Source organism: Dissoconium aciculare (assembly GCF_010015565.1).
Source record: "Dissoconium aciculare CBS 342.82 unplaced genomic scaffold K489scaffold_8, whole genome shotgun sequence".
NCBI lineage: Eukaryota > Fungi > Ascomycota > Dothideomycetes > Mycosphaerellales > Dissoconiaceae > Dissoconium > Dissoconium aciculare.
The window spans coordinates 375375-396343 of record NW_022984958.1 but is presented as its reverse complement, the minus strand read 5'-3'; the positions used below and the strand labels follow the sequence as shown (position 1 = coordinate 396343).

General features: G+C 54.9%; 9 protein-coding genes across 9 annotated transcripts; 5 read left to right on the top strand and 4 right to left on the bottom strand.

The window, feature by feature from the left end:
* Nucleotides 1-1186: 1186 nt before the first annotated feature.
* On the top strand, nt 1187-2578 carry K489DRAFT_389426 (FAD/NAD(P)-binding domain-containing protein; the record flags this gene model as incomplete). Its single annotated transcript, XM_033606503.1, has 1 exon — nt 1187-2578. The coding sequence occupies one exon, from the start codon at nt 1187-1189 to the stop codon at nt 2576-2578; it is 1392 nt and encodes a 463-aa protein (XP_033458543.1).
* Nucleotides 2579-3552: 974 nt separating this feature from the next.
* Nucleotides 3553-4357, bottom strand: K489DRAFT_426186 (uncharacterized protein; the record flags this gene model as incomplete). The annotated part of the gene is made up of 1 exon (XM_033608284.1): nt 3553-4357. A coding segment is annotated over one exon (795 nt), but the record flags the coding sequence as incomplete, so codon positions are not given.
* Nucleotides 4129-5435, top strand: K489DRAFT_381500 (uncharacterized protein). Its single transcript, XM_033605136.1, has 2 exons — nt 4129-4653; nt 5020-5435. Exons 1-2 carry the CDS (start codon nt 4491-4493, stop codon nt 5220-5222), a joined length of 366 nt encoding a protein of 121 aa, XP_033458541.1. The 5' UTR covers nt 4129-4490; the 3' UTR covers nt 5223-5435.
* A 584-nt stretch (nt 5436-6019) lies between these two features.
* Nucleotides 6020-7854, bottom strand: K489DRAFT_381499 (zinc-binding oxidoreductase CipB). Its single transcript, XM_033605135.1, has one exon. It carries the CDS (start codon nt 7478-7480, stop codon nt 6290-6292), a length of 1191 nt encoding a protein of 396 aa, XP_033458540.1. The 5' UTR covers nt 7481-7854; the 3' UTR covers nt 6020-6289.
* Nucleotides 7855-8242: 388 nt separating this feature from the next.
* On the bottom strand, nt 8243-8879 carry K489DRAFT_249228 (uncharacterized protein). The gene has a single exon (XM_033599942.1). It carries the CDS (start codon nt 8732-8734, stop codon nt 8300-8302), a length of 435 nt encoding a protein of 144 aa, XP_033458539.1. The 5' UTR covers nt 8735-8879; the 3' UTR covers nt 8243-8299.
* A 2069-nt stretch (nt 8880-10948) lies between these two features.
* On the top strand, nt 10949-12967 carry K489DRAFT_410964 (uncharacterized protein; the record flags this gene model as incomplete). Its single annotated transcript, XM_033607763.1, has 4 exons — nt 10949-11055; nt 11119-11228; nt 11287-12707; nt 12791-12967. 4 exons carry the CDS (start codon nt 10949-10951, stop codon nt 12965-12967), a joined length of 1815 nt encoding a protein of 604 aa, XP_033458538.1.
* Nucleotides 12968-13811: 844 nt separating this feature from the next.
* On the top strand, nt 13812-16235 carry K489DRAFT_432463 (uncharacterized protein). Its single transcript, XM_033608487.1, has 3 exons — nt 13812-14223; nt 14554-14955; nt 15041-16235. The coding sequence occupies exons 1-3, from the start codon at nt 14102-14104 to the stop codon at nt 16044-16046; spliced, it is 1530 nt and encodes a 509-aa protein (XP_033458537.1). The 5' UTR covers nt 13812-14101; the 3' UTR covers nt 16047-16235.
* On the bottom strand, nt 16076-18627 carry K489DRAFT_340615 (phosphoesterase-domain-containing protein). The gene is made up of 3 exons (XM_033602268.1): nt 17951-18627; nt 17639-17899; nt 16076-17577 (listed from the first exon to the last, which is right to left on the bottom strand). The coding sequence occupies exons 1-3, from the start codon at nt 18256-18258 to the stop codon at nt 16263-16265; spliced, it is 1884 nt and encodes a 627-aa protein (XP_033458536.1). The 5' UTR covers nt 18259-18627; the 3' UTR covers nt 16076-16262.
* Nucleotides 18409-20906, top strand: K489DRAFT_395192 (multicopper oxidase; the record flags this gene model as incomplete). The annotated part of the gene is made up of 2 exons (XM_033606835.1): nt 18409-18443; nt 19214-20906. 2 exons carry the CDS (start codon nt 18409-18411, stop codon nt 20871-20873), a joined length of 1695 nt encoding a protein of 564 aa, XP_033458535.1. The 3' UTR covers nt 20874-20906.
* Between the last annotated feature and the right edge of the window lie 63 nt (nt 20907-20969).

Sequence of the window (20969 nt, the reverse complement as noted above, 5' to 3'; positions counted from 1 at the left end):
TGTAAAGATCTGGCACATCGCAGGTGCCTATGCTCTACTTGTATCACGTGCTGCTCTCGATCCAATTAGCAATTACCACTCTGATACCTGCAAGATCGTCACCCTCCAGACGATACTAGATAAGCATACAAATATCAATCGTCATCCTATTTCATCAGATGGCGCGAATGAGCTGAAAAATGAAGACGACGGGCGGCGCGCCTTGGATCACGCAAGTTCACATCTGTGCGACAGTGCTCGGCACATCTACGGGCGATTCTACCACCAGTGATTATATCGATCAGCCACGATGATCGTGACATCTGTTCAACTCATCATCACACCCACGAAAAATGGCGGTGGCGCATTTCCGATCCGTACAGTCTGCGCGATCTGTTTCATAGCCAAGATGGGCCTCAATCACTCATCGTGTTTCCAATGAAAGCTTAGTGCTTTGTCATGAAGGACGACCCGCTGTAAATGCTGACAGCGTTGGATCTGTCCTCCAGTTCACGCACAGCCACAAAAAGTCCAGAGCGTCCGGCGCATCGCATCCAGCAAAGTTTCGAGAAGCTTTTCATCCTGCGTGAGGGCATGCTCTATTCTGGGATTGCCGTATCCGAGTCTGACAATCATCGACGAAGGATTCGGAGTTATGAGCTCGGACGTACTCGGATTTACGCCTCCAACGCGCGGCCCTCGGAACGCCAGCTGCGGCCGAAGGTTTCCTGGGCTCTCCTGAGAGTCTCTTCAAACACCATTTTGGGCATATACAGGAATCGTTCCTGGCAGTGCTGATCAGGACCCGGAGTGTAATTGTCCCGGGGCCCAAGCAGCTGCCTCCCAAGCCACGTGGAGAAACGTTTCCTTCATGCCACATGGGCAGCCGATGCATCGGTCGCTCGCGTGGCTTGTCAGTGAACGCCTCCCTGTTGAATGTAAGTCCGGCGACCAGGACCATTGACTGAGACTTACGTTATTCTTCGCTTAGTTACGCGAAGAATGGCGTTCGCGGATTCGAAGGATGCCGGGCTGTGTTCTGACGAGGCCGCTCGTCACGGCGACGATATGGAAGTTGGATGAATTGATGAACGTATAAAGCATCGCCATTTCGCCCGGTTGAGTGAATGAAAGACATCCATCCACAAGTCTGCGAAACAATCATTTCTAAATTTTCTTTCATTGGCTAGACAGAAATAACGCAGATATGCTTGCACAAACTTTAACCACTCTCGTGGCCATCGCCACGTGCGCCGCAGGGGCAGCTCTCAACCCTGCAGCCTTTGCAGCATCTGATGTCATCCGAAAAGACTTTGTGATTCTCGGTGGTGGGGCTTCTGGTACATACGCTGCAATCGCCCTCAAGGACAAGGGCAAATCATTCGTGGTTGTTGAAAAGGGTGGCCGCCTCGGTGGACACGCCCGTACATACTACGACCCCAAAACCGGAAAGGGCGTCGACTTTGGTCTTCAGATCTACCTGAACGACAGCGTCGTCACCAATTTCTTCGATCGCCTGAACACCCCGTACACAGCTGTATCACCAACTCAATTCGGATCTCCATTCATCCACGCCGACTTCGCCAAGAAGGTACTCATGCCAAACTACAGCCGTGGCTCTCTCGGTCAAGACTATCTCGATGATCTTGCAAAGTTCAACCCCGGTGCCAACGATCTCACATACCTCAAGACTCCCGTTGACCCGGCTCTGACCCTCACATGGCCCGAGTACATCGAGCAGACCGGTCTTTCCAACGCTTCTGCCTATGCCGCTTTCAACCGACCTGCGATTCCCGGTCGCCTCCGCGAGGACCTGGCCTTGTATGTTTTCAACGACCTGAACGATGTCATGATCCGTGAAGGGCAGCGATACGGTGCCATCGTCAATGCCAACCGGGACAACTCCCAGCTTTACAGGAATGCCCAAGCCGAGCTCGGATCGTCGGTGCTCTACAACTCACAGATCATCGACGGCATCCGAGCCAACAACAACGTTCGCCTAGTGGTGAACACACCCACCGGCCGGAAACTCATCGTCGCCAAGCAAGTCATCATTGCCATGCCACGAATCCTCTCCAACATGCAAACGCTCGGCTTGGATTCCAAGGAAAAGGCGCTCATCTCACAAATCACTGGAGGCCAATACTATGGCGGTGTAGTCAACAACACCGGTCTGATGCAAACCGCTGCCTACCCCAACCGCGGCGTGGACACGGCGTGGAACGTCCCCGACGTCCCCAGCGTCGTGACCATCAGTCCGTCCCCCGTGGACGGCTTCCACTACTACTGGTACACATCCCTCCAGGCCACGACGCGCACTGTGATCGAATCCGCCGTGCGCGACGCCATCTCGACCCTCCAGACGCTGACCGGCGCCGCCAAGACCACCCCCAACTTCGTCGACTACCAGGACTTCACTCCCCTGCAATTGCGCGTGTCGGCGGACAACATCAACTCGGGCTTCTACCAGAAGTTCAACGCCATGCAGGGCTACAAGGGCACTTGGTATGTCAGCGCTTTCAATGTCCCCGGTTCCAGCCAGCTCTTCAAGAACACGATGGACCTCCTGCCGCAGATCATTGCCGCTGCTGGGAATTAGAGGTGTGTTATGGGAGTTGGGAGGGCGAAGATACTCCCCGGTGGAGTTGTTCTTACTCTGGTCTGGCGTTGGTGAGGGCGAGGTGTTGGATTTGGGTCCGGCGTTGGTTCTGTTTAGATCTGTCGCTATGGTTTCTGTTGCACGAGAGGCGTCGTCATTGTCCATTTAGAGAAAGTCGTACACATTGAGTATCTATCTACAGCTTTGCAATTTGTCGATCTCGTGAATGTCCATATTCCGTGTTGGTAGCTCCTCGACGTATCTCTATACTCCTATACCACGATGCGTTCTATCTCTGTCTTCTGTCTCCCTCTCTACGCAGGAGAATCTCTATCGACAGACCTTGATCGAATCAGACATGCTCCTTACATCGTGCCTGTCTTTCCTGACTCGCGATGAATACGCACACACACACACACACACATACACACACACACACAAACTTACACTTACTCTCATCACTACAGACACATACACTCATACATGAAATTACACCCTCCTCGTCTCCAAGCCCAGGCACACCACCGACAACGCAACCTCCCAAAGGCTTGATCAGCAACAAGACACAGTGACAAGCCACGCCGAGAGAGTGACGTATAGACGAAGCGCGCGAGACCGACAATCAACAGGATCACGACAACGCCAACGGGGGACCATGCAATGCAGCCACCGCCATACGCACTCCTCCCTTTCAGCCTGACCGACCTCGTACCGATGGGCGATGGTGACACGGGCGGTGTGATACGTATCAAGCGAATGCGACCTCTGAGAGGACACATATGTAACCGAGACCGACGCACCATCGCATCTCGCTATACCATTCTACATCCTGGTGGGCATTATGTGGGAAAGAGAATAGAGGATCGCCTATGTTCCTACTACTCCTGCTGCGGCTGCAGTGTTATTAGTCCTTTCTGCAAGCACCCGATAGTTAGATTGATTGATTGAGGAATCGATGGATCGATATGATATGATATGATTTGATTACGATATGATATGATAACCGCAGCTGATCCGGGAACCCCTCGATTCGATCACCATTGCATATGCACATCCCAGTGGACATCTCTCCACACCACCATCCACCACCACCCACCACAGCCGGCCGGTCCCTCGCGTGTGCAGCAGAACATGCAAACGTCGCGATCGGCGGCGGCTGCAGCAGGGCGGCGCGCGCATGGGGGCATCCTTGTTATTCATGACTAAAACAAATCCGCCACGATCGTCGTTGCCCTGCCGGTACCTCTCTCTCTGTGTGTGTACCTGGGTGTGTGCATATCTCGTGTCCTGTCCTGCTCGGAGTTGATTGAGTTGAGTGAGCGACATGCAGGTGTAGCAGCCCGAGATCAGCAGTACCATTATCATCTGGTTGATGGTGGGGCGGGGCGGGACTTTGCGGGGAGGAGGAGGGAGGCGCGCTTGCAGTCCAGTCCAATCCAATCCAGTCCAGTCCAGTCCGGTCCGGTCCAGGGCTGTTGCTCTCGCTCTCCCGGAGTATTTAATAATTTCGTTGGCGCCGCGGAGTTTCTTTCGTGAAACAGGTGGTGGAATGGACATTGATTTGGACGGCTCATGGGAGTTTTTTTTGCCTTTGTCCTTGACACTCACCTGGCAAGCAGAACATCTCTCGGACATCGTGGAGGGACGGAGATAGTAATGGCGTAACGATGTCCCCTCCCTTCCGTCCTGCTTATGCGATGGAAGAGGGAGAGTCTTGGGTGATATATCCACGTTCGCATATCGTGGGGTTGTTTTTGTAGTTGAGAGACAGACACATATCCATCACCGCACGGTCAACAGCAGCAGCAAAAGAAGGGAGAGAATAAAGATAATAAGAAGAAGACGAGAGACCTCATCCGTACCTATTCGTCTCATCACACACCGTCGATACACCCCCGAACGACAGACCATCATGTCTTCTCCTTCATCTTCCACCTCTTCCGAACCGCAACAGCAGCAATACGACTGGTATGTGCACCTCCCCGATCTGCCCGACAGCCAGCAGATCCGCACCGACAACCGCCATCTCCACCTGAAGCACAACGCGGACATCTTCGGGAAGCAAGTCATCTTTGGTGAGTTTCTCTCTCTCCCTCTCCCCCATCTCATATTCTCCCATCCATGCACACTCTGCACGCTGCGTCCCAGCCTCGAAAGATGGGTCGTTGCAGATTAGATACGATCGACATCGGGGAGGAAGAAAAGAGCACGCAATGCCCCAAAAAGATCGGCGAAACGGCCAAGAAAGCGTGATCGGAACAAGCGAGAGAGGGACAAGAGTCGACCGCTGCTTTGCTGCTGCCGTCTCGATCTCTGCCGTCTCTCCCATTACGTACAAAACCGCCGCTCCTCACTCACACTCCGATTCCTCCCATCCACCCATCCATCAATCATGCAATCACTCCCATCTGACAACCGATATTGATTCTTTCTCTCCACAGGCGGCCCAACCCTCGTCGCTCCCTCCCTCAGCCCCGCCGACCCCAACTTCCAAGTCAACGGCAGCATCCACGTGATCCGCGCGGGCAGCGAGGACGCCGTGTGGGAGATGCTGCGCGAGGACCCCTTTGCCAAACTGGGCGTCTGGGACCTGGAGAAGACGGTCGTCGTGCCGATGAAATGTTTCGTCATGGCGCCGCTTTAGATATCCTGCGATGTCGATGAGATGAGAAGATTGATCGAAGATGGAGGAGGATGGAGACGATGGGAGAACGATGGGAGACAGATCTCCGGTACCATCAGCTGAGATACACATCTATGAACCTGTGACCTCGTTGTCGTTATGCACACGCGTGAAATTGGTTGGTTTCTTTCGATGAGAGAAAATGTGAGACTTTTATTCATTTCAATAGTGCTGGTGAATTTCGTCCTCAAAAGGAAATCAATCAATCATCGAGATCAAGTTTCATCATACAGTGGGAGGAGAAATTGCCGAAAAGCAACAGGGAATCATCACCGCCCATCGAAACAGTCCCTCCAAATTCCGCCCGCGGCGAGAAAGCCCGCCCGCGTTTGTGTGATCGCGACGACCCTTCAATTCAGGCCGCCTCCTTGGTATGTATGTAACGACCATCATCAAAGAGATAGACCATGACCATCCTGTAACCGTTCCAATCCATGGCTGCGTCAGTGTGAGCAGGAGATATCATTTCTCTGGAATTTACTACGATTGCGATCGTCTCGTCGATGATTGAACACAACAACCAAATAGAACAAAGCGACGGCTTATTAGAACACCTTTTTTGATCAAGAGTCGCGTTTCACACTCGCCAGTGATCGGCGTGGATTTCTTGGGGTGAAATCATCCTGCGTCTCTCTTGCCATCGATTCACTCGGAGACACACACACACACAGAGAGAGAGAGGGAGCAACCCCGCATGCTGGTGACCGCATCTATTCCCCTCCACGAAAGACAATTCGAGGATCATGAAAAGCAGAACACTGTAAAGATTTTCCAATTTCTTCTCTCAAGTACAAAGAAAGCAAAAAATAAATAAAAACAATCCGCTTTGATTTTCTATGAGTTCGCATCTTCAAAAACCCTGCAAATAGGGAGGTGTGCATGTGTGTTTCTAATTCCTTCCGTCCGTCGTCCCGCTCAAAGAGATAACCCAATCTGTCTGTGGAATATCCGCGCCGACTCCAGCAGGGTTCATACAGCAAACCGTAGCAGCCCACCTCTCTCCTTCCCTCCCGTTCTCTCTGGAACAATTACAGAGTGACGACCAGCTTCTTCGCCGAGACGCCCTTCATGATCGCGTCGACCGCGCCCTGCACCGCGCCCAGGCCGCTGCCCGTGACCTCCGGCTGCGGCGAGGGGACGAAGGTGCCCGCCGCGAGCGCCGCGGGCAGGAAGCTCTCGTAGATGGCCGCGCCGACGGCGTTGTTGGCCAGCGTGGTGCCGAAGATGCGCTTGATCTCCACGCCCGCGGGCGGGGTGTAGTCGGCGGCGCCCTTGGTCGTCGCGATGCGGCCGGCGCCGGCGGTCGCGGCGAGGACCTTGCTGCTGACGATGGTGGCGTCGCCGCCGATGGCGTCGAGCACGCCCGCGAGGGTCTTGCCGCCGAGGGCCGAGATCAGGTCCGCTTCGACCGAGGGTGAGGAGTAGTCGACCACGGCGTAGGCGCCCAGGCTCTTGACGTAGGCGAAGTTCTTGGGCGAGGCCGTCGCGAGCACGTCGTAGCCGGCGGCCAGGGCGAGCTGGATGGCGTTGCTGCCGACGCTGGAGGAGCCGCCCCAGACGAGGATGGTCTTGCCGTTGGCCGGGCGGCGCGGCGAGGTCGGGTAGTCGAGGCCGAGGAAGGGCGCGTCCTGGAAGAGGCCGCAGGCGGCGGTCGAGCAGCCGAGCGGGATGACGGCGGCGGATTCGTAGGAGATGCCGTCCGGGATCGCGCTGGTCATGTGTTGGGTGAGGATGGTGTAGTTCTGGAAGGCGTTGTCCTGGTCGCGCTTGGTCGCCATGCCGAGGGCGTGGCCCACGACGCGGTCGCCCTTCTTGAACCGGGTCACGCCGCTGCCGACGGAGACGACGACGCCGGCGACGTCCTGGCCCAGGACGGTCGGGTAGTTCATCGGCCACCAGGCGAAGGCCTGGAGGGAGCCGTCGACCGGGTTGATGGCGACGGCCTTGTTCTCGACGAGGATCTCGCCGGCTTCGGCGGTCCAGAGGGGGGCCTCCTTGACCTCGAAGGCAGGAGACTTGGCGGCGGTGAGCCAGGCGGCAGAGTTGGAAGCCATGGCGTATGATCTGGAGCGGATGGTTCTTGACGGCGATGAGAAAAGAGATGTGGTGGGAGGAGCGATCAGAGGGAGGATCGATCTGCTGGTGGTGGTGGTGGTAGATGATTGACGAGCGCTGAAGAGTGCGAGACGCCTGGTGATGGTGTTGCTGATGGAATGCATGGCCAAGGGAAAGATGCAGCAGGAGGATCGCCTTTGTAGTTTTTCCAATCCCTCTCTTCAGCTCTCTTCAACAGAGGATACGTGTGATGTTGCCGGTGCACGGCATCGCTGTTCAGCTTCATCCGAGAGAGAGAGAAGCACTGTTCAGCCGAAGGAGAGCGCATTGTTCGTCATAGGAGCAAGAATTCCCAGCTGTGTGCATTATCTCCGGGCGTATTGCAGAGGAGGAGGACATGCCAGGGCGAAAGCTGACGGCGGCGGTGCTGGTGGGGCACAGCACGCACCGGCCGGATGTTTGAAAACAACTCCGGTCGAGAGCAGGAGCAAAGTCCGACAGAGAGGATGGGCCGTGACCCTGTCTCTCTCTCTCTCTCTCTCTCTGTGTGTGTGTGCTTACTGTACTGAATGATGACTGTAAGCGTCTCAGTTGAGCCAGCCATGTCCTTCCTCACATGCGGGCGAAGAAAAGCGTCCGCGCGGAGTAATTCCAAGCATCGTGATTCGCGTGCGTGGTCAGGTCTTATCGCCGCGAGAGGCCACCAAAATGCTGGGTGGCAGCTCGGCCGAGCCTCTCGGATATAATCAAATCAGGCCGCCCTTTTGTGCCTGGGAGGGTTCTGCTCTCAACCGATTGGAATCTCCCTGCAGCAGAACCGGCACACACGCCCCTCCACACACACACATACACACACATGTTCACCCATGATCGTCACACACGCACACACACACACACACACACGACATCTACAGGGAGTTGATGACCCCACAAAGTGTACCATATACGTCCTGACTGTGTATCACTGTATACTGTGCGTTCCCTCATGCAATCAATGCATGAAGAGTCAAGAGATCATCGTCCGGCGATTCCTCTTTCGGCGACTGGCGTGGATCGACATCTCCTTGCGGCAATGATTCCCTCACGCCTCCAAGCCCTGGACTAGGGCGGAGAGGTCTGTTGGCCGGACGGGGTGGCTGTGGTCGGTCACCAGAGAAGCGTGCACCGCATGAGTGTGGAATAATAATGCACAGCGCCCGGACAGTGATAATAATAATGATAATGATCATGATAATAAATAGGTCACGATAGCTTCGTTCCCTCCTTCGCGTGTACGACACGCCGTCCCTCGATAGTGTTCCATTAGCGCATGCGTGAGGTCGAGGACTCGCCCAGCTGCAGGTGGACTTGACTCGAAATGGAAAGCGTTCGGCGATACTCATCGGGATCAGACGGGCGAATCGGAAAGGACAGTCCATTGATCCTGCTGCTGCTGCTTGTATCAGCCCTGGACGGTGGAAACACACTCACAGCCCCGCTCTCTCTCTCTCTCTCGCCAGCCATCCATCCATCTCAAAACAAAACTCCGTCCGGGATGACTAGTGGTGATCATGGTGGTCGTGGTGGTGGTCGTGGTGATGATCGTGGTGATGGTAGCACACACCCACGATCACATCTTCATCCTTGATACTCGAACCTCACACATGGCGCGTATGGGCTGGGATCTCCCCATCCTTTCTATTTTGTATGCTGGTCGGGATCGGTAAGACTCATCGTCTCGCATTGATTGCGCGGCATGGAATGAAGTGAAGTGAAGTGAAGTGAAGTGAAATGAAATGAAGTGAAACGAACGAGAGACTCCGCAATGGCATGGTTAGGCGTGTTCCCTGCTCGGCTCAGGTGAAAGGTACATCACCTCAAGATGGTTGTTATCATCATCCGAGATAATCACTCATCATCGGCCGGATATGATCTGATCCATGTCGCTCATCATGCAAGGCGTTCTGATCGCCGGTCATGGGCGTGGTCCAGGGCTGATGTGGCTGTCCACAACATTGCAATCCAAGGTTGTTTTAGTCACCACTGACACTCTGCACTGGTGGACGGTACATGCATGTGCTGCAGTCCAATCTAATCAAAATCGAATCATGGGGTCCGATATGTCCCTCAGTAATCACTCCATGTCGTCGATCGCGATCTTGATATTCATGGGAGTTGACGATCGCCGCGGTCGTCTCGATTGACTTCGCGACGGACACGATCGGACTTTTGATAAAAATAATCTCTGTCTTGGCCGTGCACCTACGCCGCAGACGACGAGTGATATTTTGGGTGAAACCACCACGAGAAGGCTCTAGGTTTCGTCCCGTCATGTCAGCGCTATCGTGAACGATGAGACCGGCGAGCCCCGACGACCGGGAAAGACCACGACCTTCAGGCCATCCAATCTATGATGCGATATCTCCCCATCAAATCTGTAGATAAGACATTGGGCCTCTGCTTCGAACCTACTCATATCGCTCACAATCCTCCTGGCGCGGCATGCCAATCCTTCGCTCTGGCATTGTCCGCAATCAATCACGTCAAAATGCGCCACAGAAGCTTGCCCTGCTTGCAAGGTTCTTCGGAGAGCATGAGGGCAGAAACGGTGGCCAAGCGGCGGGACCAACCCAACCCACCAACCAACCAACACCGCCTCCTCCAGCCTGCCCTGGCCGCCCGTCTGACCAACCGGGCAAACTCACCCGTCAGAATCCGCTCCAGACGCGCAAGCCCGTCTATTTTCCCTCCCCAGGCGGCCGCAGCCCCATACTAACACCACAGCTCCAGAGGAATATACGACAATGCACCCGATCGAGACAGAGACATACGGGTCGCCAAGGTCAAATGGCCAATGCACTATGCTTGACTCCTGCTGCGGCTGCACGCGCACAGTGTACCCATTTCTGCACACGCGGGCGAGCGAGAGGGAGACAGCGAGGCAGAAGGGAGATTGGTGGGCCGATCATTCATGCTGCTTCGCTTGCTTAGGCGAATGCCAAGAAGGTCAAGCCTCGTAAGGGAAAGCATCTCGGTTACAACCAAGTAGCATACAGGCAGCGAATACCAAGCCTTCGTGGCAGAAACGTCCTCTCCACATGGTGGTCAGGCCAAGGCCCACTCACTGTACAAAAAGTGTACATACGGCTGACAGTCAGCGCCTTGCCGTCCTGATAGGCACCTGCGGTGTCGTGTAAAGGTCAGCGCCGCGCCCAGAGGATCCTTCGTCTCGGAGATCAGGATCGTGCGTCCCCCCTCCCATCGTCGGCCAACCATGCAACGTGGTATCGCAGCCTCGGATTTCGCGTGATGGCCCAACGATGGCCATGCCGATCGACACCCGCTCGGATCATGTCCATGTGTCAGTCAGCACGTTTCGGACCACGCACACGCGATGCAGGTGTGTTGGCGTCTTCTTCAGCTCGTGGCTGTATCCGCTGCTGCGGGCCAGCCCTTTCGCATCCTCGCCGAGAGACACTTGAAGCATTGAAGATCCGCACGTTTTTCTATAACCATGATCAGTCATCTCTTCACTGGCTCATCAAGTCAGCTTCCTTTCAACAAAGCCTCTCTCTCTCTCTCATCTCAAGATACCTTAGGTGTTGTTGATCACCCCCTTGCCAGCTCACGAGAGACAACCATCGTGATTCAACATGGCCGAGCAACATCCCACCACAACGAAGAAGACCCAATCCCGACAGCAGCCTGGCCTTGCCTGTGAAGGTTGCCGGACGCGGAAGATGCGATGTGATCGACAAGAGTGCGTATACCACTTCATGAACGTTGGCCGGATGCCGTGCACCATGCTTACACTATCGACCAGACCAACCTGTAACAACTGCAAAGATCTGAACATCGTTTGCAAACCCAATGCCGTCAGGCAGCCCAGAGGTCCCAAGAAGGGACAATTGCGAGCATTGCAGTCCCGCATCTGTGAGTGTCGCTCGCCAATTCATCATGGTAAAAGCACATCCGCTGACCAATGATCAAGTGCTTCTCGAGCAGCAGCTTGGCGATGCGAATACCAACCAAGACACGAGCAACTCCAGCGGAGAATCCGATCAGGATCCATCCCTAGATACATCCCGCAAGAGCTCCACTGCAGTATCAGAGATCAGTCTGCAAGAATGCGATACGCTGCCCGACGGATCCGCGCCTCTCATCTTCTCAGATCCACCCTTCGATCCGATGATGCTGTTCTCCCCACCATATCCTCTCATGACATATACCGGTGACATGCAGGATGCAATGGACATGGACATGGATGCTTTGTCAAAGATGAACCTCTTCACATCCATGGACACATTTTCAAATACCCTCCCAATCGAGAACAACTTCAATGGCCCGTCGTTCGGTCTCGACAACGTTCAAGCCGTTCCTCTCACGGAATTTCAAAGAGCCGATCTGAATCATCTGTACTTCGATCGAGTACATTCTTTTGTACCCTTCCTACACCGACGGCGATACTTCAAGAGAGAGGCCGCCTCTGGTAACAGCTCTGCACCTTTCACAACCCTCCAACATGCCATGTGGACCATGGCCGCCTCCATGGGAAGTCAATTCCTCGATGTCCGCGCCACCTTCTACGCCACCACCAGATCAATGCTGGAGAGATGGGAGTTGGAAACCCTCGGCGAGGCCATCTCCATCGAGTACGTCCAAGCGTTGATCCTGCTCGCCATCTACGAGACGACCCACGTCAGCTACCAGCGGGGCTCCATGAGCGCCAGCCGCTGCTTCCGCCTCGTGCAGCTCCTCAAACTGCACAAGATCGACGACCCCAACTCCACCCCGGACGAGCAGGGCCACTGCGAGATCGAGCGCGAAGAACGCCGCCGCGTCTTCTGGGCCGCCTACATGCTCGACCGCTTCCTCAGCCTCTTCAACCAATCCCCCATGACCGTCAGCGAGCAGATGATCCTCACCCGCCTCCCCATGCCCGAAAGCCCCTTCCAATGCTCCCACCCCTTGCGCACCGACTTCCTCGCGCAGGTAATCTCCAGCCCGCCGGACCACGACCTCAGTCCCTTCTCCGAGACGATCTTCTGGGTGACCATCGCCGGCCGCTGTCTCGCGCACCAGCAGGAGTCCGCCATCGACCTCGTCCACGGCGGCTGCCAGATCGAGGACTCCGTCGCGCGATACAACGCCCTCAGCGCGATGCTGCTGCAGAAATTGGAGAACGCGAGCACCACCGCCGGCCGCATGGTGGACGATTCCTCCGAGGCCCTCCAGCTCTTCACGAACATGGTCTCGCAGACCGCGCTGATGTTGCTCTTCACCGCCATGCCCGCACATGACGTCGTCCCGACTGCCTCGGGCGGCTTCCACGGCGTGCACGTCCGCGCCCTGGCCGCCTCGCAGACCTTCGCGGGCCTCCTCCAGCGTCTGTCGGAGTTTAGCTCGTTCAAGGTAAGCTCCCTCCCCGTCCGATCGTCCCGTCATCCGCACGCGTGAGATCCACAGGCTAACGATGTATGTGATGGGTGTCCCAGATCCAACCCCTCACCCCGATCCTCCTCTACTACTGCGCCGTCTTCTCCAAGGCCCACCAGGACATCGACGTCCGCGCCCGCCACCAATATGAAATCATCGTCAACAAGTTGAAGGACTTCGCCGCCGCGAATAAACTCGCCCAGGAGTGTCTGACTTGTCTGGGTATGGGTCGGTGAATGACGACGAGGTCGACCCAGGAGAATGAAAGCAGAAAGAAGAAGAAAAGAACAGAATGAGGAATGGGGAATCGTCCTCCTCGACTAATAGAGAGGGAGAGAGAGAGACCTCGAACGGGGACACATGCCTTGGTCAGGTTACACCCCTGGGCAGTCCTCGAGGAACAATTTCCTCGACCTCCCATGCACGCACACAGCCACCAGCCTGGCCTTGCAGCGTTCCGGATTCCACGAACCACACTCCATGCGGAAATCATTCGTCGCGGAAAAGGCGAAAAGAAAAACGGCGGCCTATCCCCATGCGGGATCTCGCTTCGGCAGGAAATGCTGTCCGGGAAAGAGCCGTGGGAGTTTCTCCCTGAATCTTTTGCTCCTTCTGCAGGTCTGCGTGGGATGCTGAGAACCATTGAACACGCTCGATCACAGGCAGACAGGCAGGCAGGCAGGCAGACTTCTGCTTCCGCTTGCTCTGAGTCCGTCAGGTCAGGTCGACCCGAGGCCAGGACTCGGTTCTGGCTTCAAGGAGGAGGGGGGGAGATGCAGAAGCAGAAGCAAAGAGACTATACGCAAGACCTAGAGATGCTTGTAGATGATCTGAATGATATTTGTTCATGTGTATGTCTAGATACGAGTCCTATGAAATGAAAAATAATTCAACGGAAAGCATCATCAAACCACCTTGAATATTGAAGATATCCTTGAAGACGGTGGCTCGGTGAATCTGCTTAGTCATCCTCCACCGTCGGCGAGAATCCAACGGCGAAGGATAACCCTAACGACGTCAGCGCGTCGTGAAATTTATTCCGTCTGCACACTGGAAGTCAGTCCGCATCCACATGTTTCATGCTACTACAGCACTCCATCTAATACACATACACCTCTCTTTCGACACAGGTGGATCGCCACGTTCTTTCCGCAACAACCGACAGGTCATACCGTCTCCTCCAAGGGCGTTCAAGCTCTTCAAGATATTTTCAAGAGCCTCGTTGACGAATCCCTCTCAAGAATCCATCCCTCTCGAGATTTCCCTCGTCGCGACAATCCCCCCGAGCGCAGACCCTCCACCCTCGAGATCGTCCGAAGCCTTTTTGAATTTCTCAAGGACTTTCCCCATTCTGAAGAAACGACTGGGAGATGACGGCAGACGGATCGGTTGCGACGATCATGTCGTCGCCGCCGCCGCCGTCGTCGCCGGTCTTGGGAAACGAGGACAGGAAGGAAGAGGAGACTTCGCTGGCGGAGTTATGTAGTATTTGGTAAGTTCGGTAGAAGATTCCATTCTTTTCGCTCGCTCTTATCCTTTCACCCTCTTCGTAATCTTGACTACCAGGAATTTTCCCTTTCAATTTTAATTCGGAAAAGGCGAAATCCATGCAAATCCATGCTCGGAGACACCCGTCTCTATCAAAAAAACTCAATCTCTTCCCGGAATGCTAGTCCACGATGAGAGATAGAGTCTATCAAAGGGGAAAAAACAGGAAGCATTGTACAATCCCTTCTCCCTCCCTCTGCACGTATCCTCCTTCTCCTTCAGATTGAAGAAATCACCCATTCCAACCATGTGCAAACGTTGATGTCCTTCCTAGCTACACTCTTCCCCCCAAATATCGCTGTCCCCGCTGCAGCACCCGCACCTGCTCTCTGCCATGCTACAAACGCCACCAACAACGCGCCTCCTGCTCCGGCCAACGAGACCCCGCGGCCTACCGGAAACGCAGCCAACTCGCGACTCCTGCGGCGCTGGACCAGGATTACAATTTTCTGAAAGGTGTTGAGAGGGAGATCGAGGTTGCGGGGAAGGAGGTAGTCGAGAGAGGGATTGGTGGTGGCAGCCGCGGTGGTCCTGCAGAGAGGGGAGGCAAGGTGTTTGCGAGGAGGGGGAATCCCGAAGGTCCGGTCCAGCAGTATTTGCAGAAGAACCGGATCGGCGTCACGAGGGCGCCGACGGGGATGTCGAGGCAGAGGATGAATCAGACGCGGTGCACGAAGTAAGTCTCGCCGAATCCTTCCCGGAGAGAGTTCTTCTCCTCCCCCTCATCGAGTGGGCGTTTTTCACTGATGACGACCACGCAGGAATAAACGCATCATGTGGACCGTCGAATGGATCGATCTCGACGGCCAGACTACCGTCCAGAATTCCTGCCTCGAGTCGAATACGCTTGCGGAACTCCATCGTGCGCTGCAGGTCGAGAAGACCAATGCTGCGAAGCGAAAAGCGGAGGCCGAGGCGTCGAATTCTGGTACGCGTATTACGAGTGGGAAGCGACAGCGTGGTCTCGATAATGATGATGATGATGATCGAAAATTATCTGGCGCGGTGGAGCAGAATATGTCATCGGATCCATCAGCGGACAAGCCGACTTCTTCTTCGTCGACTGGAGGGAATGATGCAGGTGTAAGCACTGCAGACGAAATACATCCGAACATATCAAATCACGACGCAGAACCTCCGTCCGACCCATCGACAGATCTTTCCGAAGAAAAAGCCCCTTCCAACACTACTGCGCAGCCGCCTCCTCCGAGTGCAAGCACGTCCCTGATCACAAGCGATGCAGATCCTATATCAACGCCCTCCGAAAAACCTTCTCACTACTACTATCTCCTCAGACCCTCCACCACCGGACGAGCCAAAGTCCTTATTCCAATGGACGCCTCAAAGACCCTGACGCAAGCACTTTCCACCCACGCCGTGTTGGAGTTTCCGACTTTTTATATCTTTCCGCATGGGCCAGATGAAGTCGCCTCGGCGGCGACGACGAGTAAGCAAGCCTTCATCACAGAAGAAGCCTACCTCGCCGACCAACGCGCCCGCGAAGCCAGAAATCCCGCGCGAACACCTCTCGATCATGTCGACAGAGAGAGCCATTCAATCAGCGATCGAAACCCCGCTGGCGGTTCGAGTTCGAGTGTTCATCACAGTGCGACAGGCGCGAATGCGACAGCCACCATGACGGCGGAGCAGAGAGCTTCCATGAAAACTTCTGCGAATCCTGGAGGTGAAAGCGCTCAGCTGCCTCCGAGTCGGGACCCGCAGAAAATCCTCGAAATGCTGAGGAGGGATCTGTCGGGGATGATGTGACATGTCGCATGATACTGTCATCATAATACACGGGAAGCAGGTAATATATAATCATCATGGAAGGGGAGAATCTGGAAAAAACAAAACTTGTGCGCTTCATGACATATCATACGCATCTGTATCATATCTTTGCTCCTTCCTCTATTTTCCTCTGCCTGACAACAATAGCTCACATGCCATCACCACCACCATCATCATCCAACTATAACACCCTTTTTAATTATTGTAAGTGACGCTGTACACAGTCCACCCGTTCGACGGCGCCGTCGAGCTCAAACTCAACCTTCCCGAGCCATCAGCGACAAGATACTGCTGAGATCCGCCACTCGCCTGAACGGTGTATCCCGCGCCGTTGCCCAAGTCACGAATCGTGTAGAGAGCGGCGGAGGACCCTCCGCTCCGCACGAACGATGTCCCGCTGATGGTGCTGTTGTCCACGGCGCTGGCGATGGCGAATTGCTGCAGGACGCTGGCATCGGGGTTGCTCGCGTACAGCACGAAGCGCTGGGCCTTGCTGCTGTGGGAGGACGTCGCTGCGCTGGTGGTCAGGCTGCCGCTGCCGCCGTTCGTCAGCGCGTAGCCGTTGGATTCGAAGGTCAGGTAGCGGCCTTCGGTGGGGTTCCCGCGCATCTTCTTGAAGCCCTCCTCGGTCTGGCCCGGGGCGTCGTTGGGGGACTGCTTGCCGTAGGGCACCGGGGGCCGGCGGGTGGCGTAGGTGTTCTCGCAGACGGAGTAGCCGTTCCATTGGCCGCCGGGCTTGTCGGTCGACGGGTAGGAGATGTTGGGCATGTTCGGGATGGAGAAGTCCGGGTTGGCGAAGTCGAAGGCCCGCGTGAGGTCGGCCATGTGGCTGCGTCGCCAGGCGTTCATGGCGCTGGTCTTGACGCTCTTGCCTTTGGCTGCGAGCCATTTCTCCACGAACAGGATCTGGGAGTTGTGGTCCGAGGGCTCGACGAAGACATTTCCGCCGCGCGTCCACGGGGAGATGATGTAGAAGGGGAGACGGAAGCCGGGGCCCGTGGGGACGTCGCTGCTGCCGTAGGGGTCCTTGACCCATTCTCCGCTGGTACCGCGGGGGGACGTGAAGGGCAGGACGTGGTCGCCCCAACCACCGGTCTCGTCGTACGAGATCATGAGGACGGTCTTGCTGTATTTCGGAGACGACGTGACGGCGTTGACGATGCGTTGTTGCAACCAACCTCCATCCTTTGGCTGGTAGGGCGGGTGCTCGGACAGCTCTGCAGGGCCAACGATGATGCTCACTGCAGGAAGAACTCCCGCAGCGGCATCCTTGTAGAATTGTTCCAGACCAAGGAATGCGAGTCCTTTCTTCTGCAGGTTGGATCCCTTGGCGGCTTTCTGGAAGTTTTCAAAGTGTACGAGAGCATTGTCGTCAAAGTTGTCTGTGTCCTGGTAGACCTGCCACGAGACTCCTGCATTTTCATAAGTCTCAGCAGTGGTCTGCCATTTGAGCGGGTAGCAGTTCAAGTTGGTGCCTTCACATCCAGGGCTGTTGTTATTGTCGATATACCTGTGAAGACCATCGTCAGAAAGAGCGATTTTAACGTTGCTCGGGATTTCGCGGTACATACATGCCGCCTTGGCCGAGTCCTGGTGCTGAGCCCGGAGCATTGATGGTACCCGACATCCAGGTCACACGGTTTGGGTTGGTTGACGCAATGACGCTCTCGGCGTACATATCTCCAACAGCCCAGCCTTCGGCAATGGCAAAGTGATTAGGGATCTCTTTGCGTGTAAAGTGGCCCCAAGACCAGGGAGTGTTTGCGATTGCCCATTGATCGTTGGTACCGTTAGCCAAAGCGCCTTGGTTTGCGCTCCAGCCGTTGGAGCCCCTGTCCAGTGTCAGCTTACTAGTTCTCTCGATGGCCTGAGTGATGACCTACGCAGACATGCATTGCGTGGCTTGCTGCCAGCTTCCTCCGAGGTAGTTCAAGTACCACGGCAGTAGGTAGTCGGTAGCGGTGGACAATTTGGCATTGACTTGTTGGTACCAGACGGGTCTGTTGCCATTGACCTTGACGTTGGGATCCTTGAAACCACGAACTCCGGCCATAGTTCCGAAGTAGTGATCGAAAGCTCGATTTTCTTGCATGAAGAGAACGACATGGTCGATGTCCGCCAGAGAGCCAGCAGAAACTGCACTGGACAGGGCCAACGCGGCCAGCGACACCTTTGTGAGACTCGCCATCATGATTGCAGTGGAGGTTGAGATGATCCAGGAATAGTTGTGAGACGTCTGGGCATCTACATCATTTAAAAGCTTGGTAGCGGTTCCTGGTGCTTATGCATTCCACCTTCCCAATCAGGTTGGAGTCAAAGGTAACGTTCGGACGTGACATTCATGTCCACGTTTTCTCCACCGACACTACTATCATTGTGAGTCATTTAGAACGGTCCCTTTGCCGGAAGTGGTAATTCGAAAATCTGGCATGCGCGAATCGTTCACGCCATTCGACCAGTAGGCTACAGCACGTGCATAGTCGAAGCTCACCACTTATCCGAATGGAGCGAACTTATGCAGTAGAAGTGTAGAATTGCTCCGAAGGAACACAAGTTCCCCACAGGCATTGCAGATAGTGAAGAGATCCGTGCAGTGGTGAGCGAATAAGAAGGTGAAGTGCGAACATGTGGTTTCGCTTGTCCTGGACCCTGATCGGCAGACTGATCGGCTTTCGTGCCGGTGCTTCCTTTCCGTGACAAGGTCTTCGCACCGGTCGTCGGTTTCGGTTGGACGGTTCATCAATTCATCAATCCCACGAGCAAGCCACCCACGCTTTTAACGTGGGACCCTTGGAGAGTTCGTAATATTGTCGTGACGCAGGGCAACGTGCTTTGCCGCTTTCTACGTTCAATTTGGGCGGCGACGGCAACGGGCGAGATTCATCACCGAAGGTCACCACTGCACAGTCGAAGTGCGGAGTCATGATCGCAACGTGCGCACGAGATTGTGACTATCGAGTTGTTGAAGTTCCAGCATGAGAGTATACCTGTTGCAAGATCGATGCGCATGACATTTGCAAGATGTCGCGACCAGGGCAGAAAAAGAATATCGGCTTCACGCCACGCGGACGACCGAGCAACAGAACCATAATTGTAGCCATTGCGTCTGCGCTGCTCGTCCTCTTCGTCCTTTCGGCACGATTCAGGCCAGACGTGGGGCCTTATTTGGGCATTTTCTCGAACCAAGCTACTCTCCACAGTGTATCAGAAAATTCAGACACAACATCGGGCGAGGACAAATTCGTTCTCCATCCTCGAGAGCACATATTCCGAGCTCCAAGAACAATCCGACACTCGTGGCAAATTACCACTGGTGAGCGCCGTCCGGATGGAGTCCTGAAGCAGGTCTACCTGATCAACGGCGAGCTCCTCGGGCCGACAATCGAGGCACGATCTGGTGATCGGGTTATTGTCAATGTTACAAATCGTCTAGGGCGAGATGAGAGTCTGTCCATACATTGGCATGGCCTTCACATGCGAGGAGCCAATGCCATGGATGGAGCTGCAGGAGTAACTCAAGCAGGCATCAAGGATGGCGACTCGATGGTTTACGACTTTGTCATAGACGAAGCCCAGCATGGAACCTTTTGGTATCACGCACATGATGGAGTCCAGAGAGCAGATGGGCTATATGGTGGGCTTGTCATCCATGAGCCAGCATTTGGCTCGGAGGACACTGCTTCCGTTGCAGACGAGACCCTCCTTCTCATCGGTGACTGGTACCATCGCTCTGCAGCAGAGGCTCTAGAGTTCTACATGCATCCTGGCGCATTCGGGCTCGAGACGATCCCGGATTCTATCTTAATGAATGGCGAGGGTACCTTCAAGTGTGCCGACGCAGTGCCCGCAAGGCCGGTCGATTGTGCGCAGCGACAAAATGTCCGACCGGTCTCTAATTTCGATCGACGAAGACGCAATATCCTCCGCGTCGTCAATGTCGGAGCATATGCGGGCTTCTTCATCAACCCACAAAATTCCATGCTGACACCGCTGACGATCGATGGCGGTTTCAGCGTCGCAGGACATGCCGCAAAGAGTATCGGGTCGCTGCACCCTGGACAACGGATGGATATTCTGCTGGAGCCTACGAACCGCGCAGAAGACCCTAACGAATCGCTTTCGATCACTCTGGACGATACTTTCTTCAAATATCAAAATGATGCGCTCACCATGAAGCACCAATTCCTGCTATCTTGGACCGGCGATAACGTTGAAAGTTCAGGGAAAGGCACGGACGCCCTGCAGATACTCGATATCCAGGAAGTAAAATCTCTGCATACACAATCTGACGCGGTTGCAAGCTCCGTCGACCGGACCATTGTACTTTACGCCGTCACTCAAAGGCTCGCCCACCTGGACAATGAGCCCCATGGCTTCATCAACAACACGATGTGGCCCTCATCTCCATCAAACTCTGCGCTCATCTCCCAGCCGCCGACATCATGGTCGGCAAACCATTTCATCCCCCATATACCATACGACGCGTCTTCTCCATTATGGATCGACATTGTCCTCAACAACCGAGACGAAGAAGGCCATCCATTTCATCTTCATGGCTACAGCTTCTGGGTTTTGTCTACGTACAGCTCGGACTACAATTGGGGATCGTACAATCCTTTCGAAGACGACCCTCCTGGAGGAGAATACGACTTGATGAACGCCGTGGTGCGAGACACCGTGTACGTACCGCGAAGAGGCTATGCAGTCCTGCGATTACGAGCGGACAATCCTGGTCTTTGGATGTTTCATTGTCATGTTTTGTGGCATATGGGGAGCGGGATGGCCATGGCTCTTAATGTTAGTTGAGTTGTGTAACACCATGATAAATCATATTGATGTTAAATTTTCTTGAGATCACTGTCAAACAGACGATAAACTTGCCAAAGGGAAGCCTCCGTGTTC